Source organism: Bison bison, unplaced genomic scaffold (assembly GCF_000754665.1).
Source record: "Bison bison bison isolate TAMUID 2011002044 unplaced genomic scaffold, Bison_UMD1.0 scf7180017864104, whole genome shotgun sequence".
Classification (NCBI taxonomy): domain Eukaryota; kingdom Metazoa; phylum Chordata; class Mammalia; order Artiodactyla; family Bovidae; genus Bison; species Bison bison.
Window position 1 is genome coordinate 345,343 of NW_011494676.1, and position 14,891 is coordinate 360,233.

At 39.2% G+C, this 14,891-nt stretch overlaps 1 protein-coding gene and 1 pseudogene across 1 annotated transcript in view; both read left to right on the forward strand.

The window, feature by feature from the left end:
• The window catches only part of GOLPH3L (golgi phosphoprotein 3-like), a 48,473-nt gene extending 34,306 nt beyond the window's left edge, over positions 1-14,167 (forward strand). The window contains exon 5 of the mRNA XM_010838694.1: positions 11,743-14,167. Coding sequence (XP_010836996.1) covers positions 11,743-12,170 — 428 coding nt within the window. The 3' untranslated portion in view covers positions 12,171-14,167. The remainder of the gene's footprint in view (positions 1-11,742) is intronic.
• On the forward strand, positions 2,502-3,083 carry LOC104987661 (annotated as a pseudogene).
• Positions 14,168-14,891: the final 724 nt, after the last annotated feature.

A 14,891-nucleotide genomic window follows, 5' to 3' on the forward strand; every position in this document is an offset into this window, starting at 1 on the left:
GTTGTCCCCTTCTCCTGCTGCCTCCAATCCCTCCCAGCATCAGGGTCTTTTCCAATGAGTCAACTCTTTGCATGAGGTGGCCAAAGTATTGGAGTTTCAGCCTCAACATCAGTCCTTCCAGTGAACAACACCTAGGACTGGTCTCCTTTAGGATGGACTGGTTGAATCTCCTTGTAGCTTGTTTAATTTACGCATATAGGCAAATTTTCATTTTCCTTCTTTTATTGATGTCTAATTTCATCCCACTATGGTCAGAGAAGATACTTTGTATGATATCTATCTTTTGAAATATATTGAGATTTATTTTATGGCCTAACATATGGTGTCCTGGAGAATGTGCCATATAAATCTGAGAAGAACATGTATTGTGCAAGTAGGTTGATACAAAACTGTTTACTTCTGTCTGTTCTGTCCATTTTGTTTCATGTATTTTGAGTCTGTTATTAGGAGTGTAAATATTTATAATTGTTTTATCTTCTTGTGGTACTGAACCTTTTATTAATATATAATGTCTCTGCGTCTCTTTTGTCTTATATGATTTAAAGTGTATTTTGTCCAAAATTAGTATAGACATCCCTTCTCTTTTTTGGTTACTATTTGAGTGGAATATCTTTTTCCATCCATTCACTTTCAACCTGTCTGTGTCCTTTGATCTAAAGTGAGTCTCTCATAAACAGCATATAGTTGAATCATGTTTTTTAACCCATCCTGCCAATTTTTTCTTATGATTAAACAGTTTAATATGTTTACATTGAAAGTAATTACTGGGGCTTCCCTGGTGGTCTAGTGGTTAAAAAATCTGCCTTGCAATGCAAGGGACACTGGTTCGATCCCTGGCCTGGGAAGATCCCACATGCCATGGGGCAGCTAAGCCCATGTGCCAAAACTACTGAAGCCTGCATACCCTGGAGCCAGTGCTCTGCAACAGAAGTCCTCCCACCACAACTAGAGCATAAGCCCCTGCTCGCCACAGCTAGAGAAAGCTCGTGCGCAGCAACGAAGACCCAGTGCAATCAAGAATAAATAAATAAAGTAATTACTGATAAGGAGACACTTCTACCATTTTGCTATTTGTTTTCTATATGGCGTATAGATTTTTGTCCTTCATTTCCTGCATTACTATCTCCTTTTATGTTTGGTTGATTTTTTTATAGTGAAACATTTTGATTCCCTTCTCATTTTCTTTAGTGTATATTCTATAGACATTTTCTTTGTTGCACCATGGGGATTACATTTTATGTCTTAAAGTTATGACAACCTAATTTGAACTTATACCAACTTAACTTCAATAACACAAAAATTCTGTTCCTATACAGCTCCATTCCACTCTCTGTTTTGATGTCACAGATTATACCTTTATAAATTGTGTGACCAATAACATAGGTTAATGTTCTTTAATGCATCTGTCTTTTAAAGTATATAGAAAATAAAAAATAGAGTTACAAACCAAAATTAACTTTTATAGTTGTCCGTGTATTTAACTTTTATTGGGTGTCTTTATTTCTTCATTACTGCTTCAAGTTACTTCTAGCTTCCCTTCATTTCAGTCTGCAGTACTTTTTAGCATTTCTTGCAGGGCGAGTCTAGTGGTGACAGCCTTCCTCAATTTTTATTTACCTGCTACTAAGTCACTTCAGTCGTGTCCGACCCTGTGCGACCTCATAGATGGCAGCCCACCGGGCTCCCCCGTCCCTGGGATTCTCCAGGCAAGAACACTGGAGTGGGTTGCCATTTCCTTCTCCAATGCCTGAAAATGAAAAGTGAAAGTGAAGTTGCTCAGTCATGTCCGATTCCTAGCAACCCCATGGACTGCGGTCCACCAGGCTCCTCTGTCCATGGGATTTTCCAGGCAAGAGTACTGAAGTGGGGTACCATTGCCTTCTCCTTATTTACCTGGGAAACTCTTAATTTCATTTTTCAAGGACACTTTTTCTGGATATAGAATTCTTAGGTGACAGATTTTTTTCTTTGAGCCCTTTGAGTATGTCAACCCACTGTCTTCTAGCCTCCAAAGTTTCTGATGAGAAGTCTGGTGATAATCTTATTGAAGATATTTTGTGTATGACAACTCACTTCTCTCTTCCTGCTTTTAAGATTCTTTATCTTTGTAAACTAAATTAATGCTGGAGAGGGTGTGGAACAAAAAAAATCTTCCTATATTTGGTAGGAATGTAAATTGGTGCAGCCAATATGGAGAACAGTATAGAGTTTCCTTAGAAAACTAAAAGTAGAGCTACATACAATCTGTCAATCACACTCCTAGGCATATATATCTGAGAAAATTCTAATTCAAAAAGATAAATGCAACCCAGTGTTCATAGCAGCACTATTTACAATAGTCAAGACATGGAAGCAACCTAAATGTCTGTCAACAGCTGAATGGATAAAGATTATATATATATATGTGTATATATATCCATATATATATATATATATATGAATATTACTCGATAATGAAAAAGAATGAAAGAATGCCATTGGCATCAATATGGATGGACTTAGAGATTATCATATTAAGTGAAGTAACTCAGACAGAAAAAGACAAATACCACTTTCGGATCTGCCATCTGTGGTGGAAATGCTGCCAAGATGCAGATTTTCGTGAAGACTCTGATAGGGAACATCATCACTCTCGAGGTTGAGCCCTCAGATACAATAGAAAATGTAAAGGCCAAGATCCAGAATAAGGAAAGAATTCCTCCTGACCAGCAGACTGATCTTTGCTGGCAAGCAACTGAAAGATGGACATACTTTGTCTGACTACAACATTCAAAAGGAGTCCACTCTTCATCTAGTGTGGAGACTTTGTGGCGCTAAGAAAAGGAAGAAGTCTTACACCACTTCTAAGAAGAACAAGCATAAGAGAAAGAAGGTTAAATTGGCTGTTCTGAAATACTCTAAGGCGGATGAGAATGGCAAAATCAGTCGCCTTCGCCGGGAGTGTCCCTCAGATGAATGTGGTGCTGGAGTTTTTATGGCCAGTCACTTCGAAAGACATTATTCTGGCAAATGTTGTCTGACCTATTATTTCAACAAACCAGAAGACAAGTAATTGTATATTGGTTAATAAAGATATGAGCTAACAACAACAACAACAAAAGACAAATACCATATGATATCACTTATATGTGGAATCTTTAAAAATTATATAAATGAACTATTTATAAAACAGAAATAGACTCACAGAAATAAAAAACAAACTTATGGTTATGACAGTGGATAGCAGAAGTCGGTGGGGGGCGGATAGATAAATTAGGAGTTTGGGACTAATAGTTAGCTCAGCTGATAAAGAATCCACCTGCAATGCAGGAGACCCCGGTTCCATTCCTGGGTCAGGAAGATCTCCTGAAGGAGAGGGATAGGCTACCCACTCCAGTATTCATGGGTTTCCCTGATAGCTCAGACAGTAAAGAATCTGCCTACAGTATGGGAGACCTGGGTTTGATCCCTGGGTTGGGAAGATCCCCTGGAGGAGGGCATGGCAACCCACTCCAGTATTCTTGCCTGGAGAATGCCCATGGAGAGGAGGAGCCTGGCAGGCTACAGTCCATGGGGTCACAAAGAGTTGGACATGACTGAGTGACTAAGCACAGCATATATAAAATAGGTAGACAATAGGGACCTACTATATAGCACAGGGAACTATATAGTCAGTAAATTATAATAACCTAGAATGGAAAAGAATCTAAAATATATGTGTGTGTGTGTATGTGTGTATGAAAATTACTCAGTCTTGTCTGACTCTTTGTAACCCCATAGACTGTAGCCTGCCAGGCTGCTCTGTCCATGGAATTCTCCAGGCAAGAATACTGGAGTTGGGTAGCCATCCCTTCTCCAGGGGATCTTCGCAACTTGGGATCGAACGCAGGTCTCCTGCACTGCAGGTGTATTCTTTATCATCTGAGCCACCAGAGAAGCCCAAATATATGTGCGTGTAACTCAATACCACACATCTAAAACTAACATAACATTGTAAATTAACTATACTTCAATTTAAAATTGGTTTTAAAAGATTGTTTATCTTTGGCTTTCAATAGTTAGATTATAATCTATCTTGGATGTTTTAGTCAACATTGAGCTCATTAAGTATCTTAGATTTGTAGATTCGTGTCTTTCATGAAATTTAGACCATTTTCAGCTATTATTTTTTCAAATATTTTTCTGCCCTTTCTCTCTCTTCTCCTCTGGCATTCCTACAATGAAAATATTAGTCCATTTGATGGTGTCTCAGAGGTTCCTTAGGCTTCATTCACTTTTTTTGTTGTTTTTCCCTAAACTTTATTACTTCAATTGTACTATCTTCAAATTTGCTAATTCTTCTGCCTGCTTAAATCTGTTTTTGAACCCATATAGTATATTCTTCATTTTAGCTGTTGTATTTAAGCTCCAGATTTTCTTTTTGGTTCCTTTTTGTAATTTCTATCTCTTTATTGGTATTCTAATTTTCTTCATCATTTTCCTGTCTTTGTCCATGTCTTCCTTTAGCTATTTGCTAAAGAAAGCATCATAAAGAAACATCCTTAAAACAGCTGTTTTCAAGTATTTATCTAGTAAACTTGACATCTGGGCTTCCCTAAGTACAAATTTTCTCTTTTTCTCTTGTCCCTTTTAGTGGAACATACCTTTTTCTATGTGTCTTGTAATTTTTTTGTTGTTGAAAGCTGGATATTGAAATCTTATAATTCAGTAACTTTGGAAATCAGACTTTCCCCATTCCCCAGGTTTTGCTGAGTTGTTTGTTGTTATTTTGTTGATTATATTATGGTTTCTCTGTGTTGTAGATCCAACTGAGGTGAAAGCTTCAGATCTCAGGTCTTTTCCAAGGTTGTACTTCAGAGATTACATGTTTTCTTAAGCAAGCACAGTTGCTTTATTAAATACTGTGTACATGCAGTTGTTTCTGAATGTAAAAGAAACTTCTTTTTTAAATCCCCTGGAAGCTGCTTCAACTGGAGGGGATTAGAACAGTGGCAGCCTTTAGCTGTATGTCAGCCATCAGAAGCTACAATCCATAACCAGAACACTGGTCCTGAGATTTCAAAGACAGGGTCCTTATTGCCCATCCTGATTCCAGCAGGCTACACCAGAACTACAGATTTCTGTTCCCACAGCTACCTTTCATGGGACTGGGGGCTAAGTAGTCACTGCTGCACTGAAGGCTGAAATTGACTGAAATTGATATTGACCACAGTTTGCCAGCCTAGCTTCCCCTGGAACCGACAAGTGTTCGTGGAAACTCAAGAGTTCCAAAAACAATTGTTTCAGATAGATGCTACTAGTATAATTATTGTCTAGGTGGAGAGATGAATTTCTAATACTTGCTGCCATTATCCCAGATGTACTCTCTCAATAGTTAACATTCTAAAGAACTTTATCAGCTATAATCACATTGACCCCAGCCTTGTCTAACTCAATGAAACTATGAGCCATGCCATGTAGGGCCATCCAAGACGGACAGGTCATGGTGGAGAGTTCTGACTAAACATGGCCCACTGGAGAAGGGAATGGCAAACCACTTTAGTATTCTTGCCTTGAGAACCCCATGAACAGTATGATAAGGCAAAAAGATAGGACACTGAAGGATGAACTCCCCAGGTCAGTAGGTGCCCAGTATGCTACTGGAGATCAGTGGAGAAATAACTCCAGAAAGAATGAAGAGACGGAATCAAAGCAAAAACAACGCCCAGTTGTGGATGTGACTGGTAATGAAAGTAAAGTCCTATGCTGTAAAGAGCAATATTGCATAGGAACCTGGAATGTTAGGTCCATGAATCAAGGCAAATTGGAAGTGGTCAAACAGGAGATGGCAAGAGTGAACATCGACATTTTAGGAATCAACGAACTAAAATGGACTGGAATGGGTGAATTTAATTCAGATGACCATTATATCTACTACTGTGGGCAAGAATCCCTTAGAAGAGGTGGAGTAGCCATCATAGTCAACAAAAGAGTCTGAAATGCAGTACTTGGGTGCAGTCTCAAAAATGACAGAATGATCTCTGTTCATTTCCAAGGCAAACCATTCAATATCACAATAATCCAAGTCTATGCCCCAACCAGTAACTCTGAAGAAGCTGAAGTTGAACGGTTCTATGAAGACCTACAAGACCTTCTAGAACTAACACCCAAAAGAGATGTCCTTTTCATTATAGGGAACTGAAATGCAAAAGTAGGAAGTCAAGAGACACCTGGATTATCAGGCAAGTTTGGCCTTGAAGTACAAAACAAAGCAGGTCAGAGGCTAACAGTTTTGCCAAGAGAACACACTGGTCGTAGCAAACACCTTCTTCGAACAAAACAAGAGAAGACTCTACAAACGGACATCACCAGATGGTCAACACCGAAATCAGATTGATTATATTCTTTGCAGTCAAAGATGGAGAAACTCTATACAGCCAGCAAAAATAAGACCGGGAGCTGACTATGGCTCAGATCATGAATGCCTCATTGCCAAATTCAGACTTAAATTGTAAGAAAGTAGGAAAAACCACTAGACCATTCAGGTATGACCTAAATCAAATCTGTTACGATTATACAGTGGAAGTGACAAATAGATTCAAGGAATTAGATCTGATAGAGTGCCTGAAGAACTATGGACGGTTTGTGACATTGTATAGGAGTCAGTGATCAAGACCATCCCCAAGAAAAAGAAATGCAAAAAGGCACAATAGTTGTCCAAGGAGGCCTTACAAATAGCTGAAAAGATGTGAAAGGCAAAGGAGAAAAGGAAAGATATACCTATTTGAATGCAGAGTTCCAAAGAATAGCAAGGAGAGATAAGAAAGCCTTCCTCAGTGATCAATGCAAAGAAATAGAGGAAGACAATAGAATGAGAAAGACTAGTGATCCCTTCAAGAAAATTAGAGATACCAAGGGAAAATTTCATGCAAAGATAAGCATAATAAAGGACAGAAATGGTATGTACCTAACAGAAGCAGAAGATATTAAGAAGAGGTGGCAAGAATACACAGAAGAATTATACAAAAAAGATCTTCATGACCCAGATAACGACGATGGTGTGATCACTCACCTAGAGCCAGACATCCTGGAATGTGAAGTCAAGTGGGCCTTAGGAAGCATCACTAAAAACAAAGCTAGTGGAGGTGACGGAATTCTGGTTGAGCTATTTCAAATCCTAAAAGAAAATGCTTTTAAAGTGCTTCGCTCAATTTTGGAAAACTCAGCAGTGGCCACAGGACTGGAAAAGGTCAGTTTTCTTTCCAATTCCAAAGAAAGGCAATGCTAAAGAATGGCAGTGCCAAAGAATGTTCAAACTACTGCACAATTGCACTCATTTCACATTCTAGCAAAGTAATGCTAAAAATTCTCCAAGCCAGGCTTCAACAGTACATGAACCGTGAACTTCCAGATGTTCCCGCTGGATTTGGAAAAGACAGAGGAACCAAAGATCAAATTGCTAACATCCATTGGATCAACGAAAAAGCAAGAGAATTCCAGAAAAACATCTATTTTTGCTTTTTGACTATGCCAAGGCCTTTGACTGTTTGGATCACAACAAGCTGGAAAATTCTTAAAGAGATGGGAATAACAGACCCATCTGCGTCCTGAGAAATCTGTATGCAGATCAAGAAGCAACATTTAGAACTGGACATACAAAAACAGACTGGTTCCAAACCAGGAAAGGACTATGTCAAGGCTGTATATTGTCACCCTACTTATTTAACTTATATGCAGAGTACATCATGAGAAATCCTGGGCTGGATGAGGCACAAGCTGGAATCAAGATTGCCGGGAGAAATATCAGTAACCTCAGATATGCACATGACACTATCCTTATGGCAGAAAGCGAAGAAGGACTAAAGAGCCTCTTGATGAAAGTGAAAGAGGGGTCAAAAAGTTGGCTTAAAGCTCAACATTCAGAAAACGAAGATCATAGCATCCGGTCCCATTGCTTCATGGCAAATAGATGCGGAACAATGGAAATAGTGACAGACTTTATTTTGGGGGGCTCTAAAATCACTACAGATGGTGACTGCAGCCATGAAATGAAAAGACACTTGCTCCTTGGAAGAAAAGTTATGACCAGCCTAGACAGCATATTAAAAAGCAGAGGCATTACTTTGCCAACAAAGGTTTGTCTCATCAGAGCTATGGTTTTTGCAGTAGTCATGTATGGATGTGAGAGTTGGACTATAAAGAAAGCTGAGTGCCGAAGAATTGATGCTTTTGAACTGTGGTGCTGGAGAAGACTCTTGAGAGTCCCTTGGACTGCCAGGAGATCCAACCAGTCCATCCTAAAGGAGATCAGTCCTGAATGTTCATTGGAAAGACTGATGCTGGAGCTGAAACTCTAATACTTTGGCCACCTGATGCGAAGAACTGGTTCATTTGAAAAGACCCTGATGCTGGGAAAGATTGAAGGTGGGAAGGGGACGACAGAGGATGAGATGGTTGGATGGCATCACCAACTTGATGGACATGAGTTTGTGTAAGCTCTGGGAGTTGGTGATGGATAGGGAAGCCTGGGGTGCTGCAGTCCATGGGGTCGCAAAGAGTCAGACACAACTGAGTGACTGAACTGAACTCAACTGGTCAAGTATATCCAGTTTGTCACTAGGGATTACTTCAAATACTATTTTTGTGTCCCCACTTTCACCCCATACTAGATTGTAAATTTCTTGAGGACAGGAATAGGGACTGTTTTTCAATACAGACTGTTTTACATTCTTACCACCAGTGTGTGTGAGTTTCAGTTCCTTCACACCCTCATCAACACTTGTTATTCTCTGTCTTTGTAATTTTAGCTATCCTAGTGATACATGGGAGAAGGCAATGGCAACCCCACTCCAGTACTCTTGCCTGGAAAATCCCATGGACAGAGGAGCCTGGTGGGCTGCAGTCCATGGAGTTGCTTAGGGTCGGACACAACTGAGCAACTTCACTTTCACTTTTCACTTTCATGCATTGGAGAAGGAAATGGCAACCCACTCCAGTGTTCTTGCCTGGAGAATCCCGGGGACGGGGGAGCCTGGTGGGCTGCTGTCTATGGGGTCACACAGAGTCGGACACGACTGAAGCGACTTAGCGGCAGCAGTGATACATAGTGGTATCACATTGTGATTTTTATTTGCATCCCCTAATGACTAATGATGTTGAGCATCTGTATATGTGTTTATTGGCCATTTGTATATTTTCTTTGGAGAATTGTCTGTTCAAATCCTTTGCCCATTTTTAAATTGGGTTTGCTTTCTACTATTGAGTTGTACTTTTAAAATATGTTCTAAATACAAATCTTTTCAGATACATGATTTGCAAAAATTTTCTCCAATTCTATGGGTTGTTTTTTCAGTTTCTGAATGGTATCCTTTGAAGTATAAGTTTTTTATTTTGATCCATTTCACCTAATTTTTTTCTTTTGCTGTAATTAAAATTGAAATAAAAATTTCAGTTGAAAATAAAAATAGTTTAACTTATCTAATCCAGATGGCTTTTATTTTTCTTACCTAATTACCTTGCCTAGAACTTTCAGTATGGTGCTGAACAGGAAGGATGAGAATGGACTTCCTTGTCTTATCCTTGATCTAAGATGACAACATTCAGTCTTTCCCTATTAAGTAATATGCTAGCTGTGAGGTTTCCATAAATTCCTCTATCAAGTTCAGAAAGTTTCTGTCTATTCCTAGCTTATGGAGTGTGTTTATGACGTTAAGAATGTTGGATTTTATCAAATGCTTTTCTTTTGTCTATGGAGATGATCATTTGGTTTTTGCTTTTCATTTTATTGATTTTTGTATTTTAAATCAAACTTACATTTCTGTTTTAAGTCCCCCTTTATCGTATTACGTAGTTTAGGGATGGGGTTGTTTGTTTTTTTCCTTCAGCTGAGCCATACTGCTTGTAGGATATTAGTTCCCTGACCAGGGATTGAACCTATGCCCTTGGCAGTGAAAGTGCACACTGGACTGTCAGAGAGTTCCCTGTGTCTTTATTATACTGCTAGATTTGTTTGTACATATTTTGTTCAGTATTTTTGTACCTATATACATAAGAGATACTGGTCTATATTTTCTTGTGAAGTTTTGTCTCATTTTAGTATCAGAGGAATACTTAATGTTTAGACTAAGGAAGTGTTCCCTCCTCTGCCTCTTCTTTTTTTTTTTTTTTAAGTGTTTGTGAAGAATTGGTATTAATTTTCCATTAATGTTTGGTAGAATTACCAGAAAAGCCGTCTTGACTACGCTTTTCTTTGTGGGAAGTTTTAAAGTTACTATTCAGTCTGTTTACTTGTTATGTGTGCTAAGTTGCTCCAGTCATGTCCGATTCTTTGCAATCCAGTGGACTGTAGCCCACCAGGCTCTGTCCATAGGATTTTCCAGAAGAGAATGCTAGAGTGGGTTACCACGCCCTCCTCCAGGGGATCTTCCCAACCCAGGGATCAAATTTGTGTCTCTTATATCTGCATTGGCAGGTTGGTTCTTTACCAGTAGCACCACCTAGGAAGCCTTGTTATTGTGTGTGTGTATTAGTTGCTCAGTCATATTTGACTCTTTGCGACCCCTTGGACTGTAGCCCACCAAGCTCCTCTGTCCACGGAATTCTCTAGGGAAGAATACTGGGGCATTGGGTGGGGGTGGGGTGGGGGTGCCATTCCCTTCTCCTCAGGGGATCTTCCCAACCCAGAGACAGAACCCAGTCTCCTGCATTGAAGGCAGATTCTTAACTGTCTGAGCCACCAGGGTATTATTATAGTTCTATTGAAATTACCTCTTTCTTGTTGAGTCAGTTTAGGTAATTGTGTTTCAAGGAATTTGTCCATTCTTCTAGGTTGTCTAAATTGTTGTCATACTGTTTTCCATAGTATTCCTTATAACCCTTTTAATTTTTGTAAGTTTAGTAGTAATGTCTCCTCTTTCATTCCTAATTTTAGTAATTTTGAGTCTTCTCTTTTCCTTGATCACTCTGGGTTTGTCAGTTTTTTTCATCTTTTCACTGAACCTGAGTTTTATTTTATTGATTTTCTCTATTGTTTTCATTTTCTGTATTTCCTCTCTATTGTTTGCTTTATCCTGCTTGCTTTGGTTTAGTATTTTCTTCTTTTTCTAGTATTTTAAAGTTAGAAGGTTAGGTTATTGATTTGACATCTCCTTTTCTAATACAAGACTTCCCTGGTGGTTCAGATGGTAAAGTATCCACCTGCATTGCGGAAGACCTAGGTTGGGAAGATCCTCTGGAGAAGGGAATAGCTTCCCACTCCAGTATTCTTGCCTGGAGAATTGCATGGACAAAGGAACCTGGCAGGCTGCAGTCCATGGGGTTGCAAAGAGTTGGACAGGACTGAGTGACTTTCACTTTTCTAATATGGCATTTGGATCATAAATTTCCGTCTTTACACTGCTTTAAGCTGCATCCTATAAGTTTTGATATGTTCATTCAACTCAAAAGTACTTTTTAATTTTTTCTTATAATTTCTTCTTTGACTCATTGGTTATTTCAGAGTGTGTCTTTAAATTTGCACATATCTTTTTAATTTCCCAAATGTCCTTCTGTTATCAATTTATAATTCCACTGTGATTGAATAGCATACTTTGTATGTTTTCAATTCTTTTAAATTTATTAAAGCTTGTTTTATGGCCTAACATATGATGTATCATGGAAAATGTTTCATATGCACTTGAGAAGTATGTGCATTCTACTGTTATAGGGTAGAATATTCTATAGATGTCTTCTGAAATCTAATTGGTTTATAGTCTTGTTCAAGCATTCTATTTATTTTTCCCATAGGTGAGACCTGGAACCCTTTCAAATTACAGTACCAGCTGAGAAATGTAAGAGAGAGAATTGCAAAGAACCTAGTAGAGAAGGGTATTCTAACCACTGAGAAGCAGAATTTCCTCCTATTTGACATGACTACTCACCCAGTGACCAATACAACAGAGAAGCAACGACTAGTGAAAAAACTTCAAGATAGTGTCCTAGAGCGGTGGGTAAATGACCCTCAGCGTATGGACAAGCGAACACTAGCACTGCTGGTGCTAGCCCACTCCTCCGACGTGCTAGAGAATGTCTTCTCCTCTCTGACAGATGACAAGTATGATATGGCAATGAATCGAGCCAAGGACCTAGTAGAGCTGGACCCTGAGGTAGAGGGGACAAAGCACAGCGCCACGGAGATGATCTGGGCTGTGCTGGCAGCCTTCAATAAATCGTAGCAGCTGTTGGGTTTCTCCTTTTCCATTGCTGGCCAGTGACTATCAGAGACACCATCACCGAGTTTTGTGTGATGAGATGTTTTCCATCATTTTTTTTTCCCTCTTGAATCAAATTTGTTATTTGGGGAAAGCAACTTCAGGGCTTCTCCATAGACCTTGTCTCTTATAAGCAGGCTTTATATCTCCCTATACTTCGACTCCAGAGGTGAATAAATTGGGTGAACCAGCACTCACCCGGTAAACATTTTCTCTCATTTCTTGGCTCACTTCCATCCAGTGTGCTTTTGGATTATCAGGAATATTTCAGTGAGATTTGGATTTCTCTAGCCATAGAATGTGAGTGAGATGTAGAGCAAACCATTTATCTCATTTTTTAAAATTTGTTTTCTGTCTTAAATATATGTTTTCAGCCTATCTCTCAGGCTCTGCTAAGTAATGTAGCTTATTGAAGTAACCATCTCTTTGAATAAGGGGCAGTGGAAATAAAACTGATTTTTGGAGCAGATGGTCTCTGAGATATAAATGTATGTTCCACTACTGATTTTCTCATCTTTCCTTTTCTAAATTAATGAGACTATTCCAAATGTGATTACCTGGTTCTCACAGTCCTAGAACCATAAATATATTCTCTACTCTCTCTCAGCATTGTCCTACTCCATCATTCATTAGAACAGAAATCTAAATTTTAAAAAAAAATGCATCTCTTAACCACCTCTTTTATGCAGTCACCAATACAATTTGCAAAGAAGGAAAGTGGCATCAGAATTTCCACTCTTTAGCATATGACTATCTGGATTCCTCCAGGCTACTTTAAGTGTCTCTACTCTGATTGAATTTAGGGAGTTGTAAATTTCAATTGCTGAATAGCACCATCCTGAGTCCAGACAATATATGTAAACTCTAGATCTTGTTCCCTGTTTTGGCTGCCTACATAAATTGATGGGTGTGCGTGCTCAATCACTTCAATCGTGTCCAATTCTTTGTGACCCTATGGGCTGTAGCCTGCCAGGTTCCTCTGTCCATGGGATTCTCCAGACAAGAATACTGGAGTGGGTTGCCATGCCCTCCTCCAGGGAATCTTTCCAACCCAGGAATGGAACCCGCGTCTCTTAGTCTCCTGCATTGGCAGGCAGGTTCTTTACCACTCGTGCCACCTATTCTGTGTGTGTTTAAAGGTCCTGGAAGTAGTTTTATCTATATTTAATCCACAGATGCCCTCCTAGTCATTAGTCTTGTCTCAACACAATCCTTTGTCTAACTCATTCTTTAAAACATTTTTTAAGTCAGTAGTAAATGCAAAGAGAAGCTTATTGAGAAAAATCGTATTCAGAAGGGCAATTTGATGTTAAAAGCATCCTATATAAGTCCAGCATTTGGGAATATAAAGAGGACAGGCACCAAACTGTGCCAATGTCAAGCATTTAATGCTGATACTTGAATGGATCTTGCCTCTTGACCACTACAGAGAAACAGTCTATCAAAGGGCTAATACAGATGACCCAGACCTGATATCAAATTTTCCTGATCGGAAGTAATTAAATGAAAGATTGTAACTTTCCCTCCTCTAAAATTGTCTAGCCCCACAAAATTCCCCAACTCACTTAACTTTTTTTCACTTTAGGTTATCACTTAGGTGACTAAAGATAAAAAGTTTAAATGAAACAAATTCCTAAAAAATGTGAAGCTGAGAAGAGCTTCAGTCTGGCTCCCTAAAACTATAAAATCCAGTCCGTGGATGTGTCTACCTGACTTAGTTTTTCTTTCCATTTGAACAGTTTGGCATGAATTTAAACCAGGTTTTCCTGTGGAGAGTTTCAGCTTGATTGGGAGAGTGGAAATTGAGTTCCTTCTGGCAACTCTTGGTCAGTGTTTATTTTTATATTGTATCTCATTAAGATGAGGATGTCTTCAGTTTGAATCTGCATAATGTTCACTGCAAAACACCATTTAATGCATATGGCCTTCACATTTCTGTGTAATAAAGATCAATTATTGGCTCCCTGGTCTCTCTGTGCAGTTTTACAACTAAAGTTATTTTAACTTGAAATAACCTTTCATACAAGGCCAGTAACACTGCCCGCTTACCCTAGGATACCAGCCTCTGTTTCATTCTGTGTGGAATACTGTGTATGCATGCTCAGTTGCTGGGTCATGTCTGACTCTTTGTGAGCCCATGGACTGTAGCCCGCAAGCTCCTCTGTTCATGGAATTTCCCAGGCAAGGATACTAGAGCGGGTTCCCATTTCTTCTTCCAGGAGATCTTCCTGATCCAGGGATTGAACCTGCGTCTCCTGCATTGGCAGGCAGATTCTTTACCACTGAGCTACCTGGACTCCCTTGTGGAAAATTAGGAATACACAAATATTAGTTTTACATATATATATACACACATACTGGACGGCAGGGCACATTAAATCTAACCCAAACACCAGCTAATGTAAAGTCTGAAGAATAGTGTCTCCATCTCAAGCAAAATCAGTTACCCAATTACATCATTATTACCAGGAAGAGAATAAGTATATTCTAGTCTATTAATAACTACTTGCAAGTGACACCTGAACTCACTGAAGAGCTGAAAGTCTTAAGTTCCAAGTGTAGGTAACAAACCTAACTATAACAGAGTTTCAGTTCAGTTCAGTCGCTCAGTCGTGTCCGACTCTTTGCGACCCCATGAATCGCAGCACGCCAAGCCTCCCTGTCCATCACCAGCTCCCGGAGCTG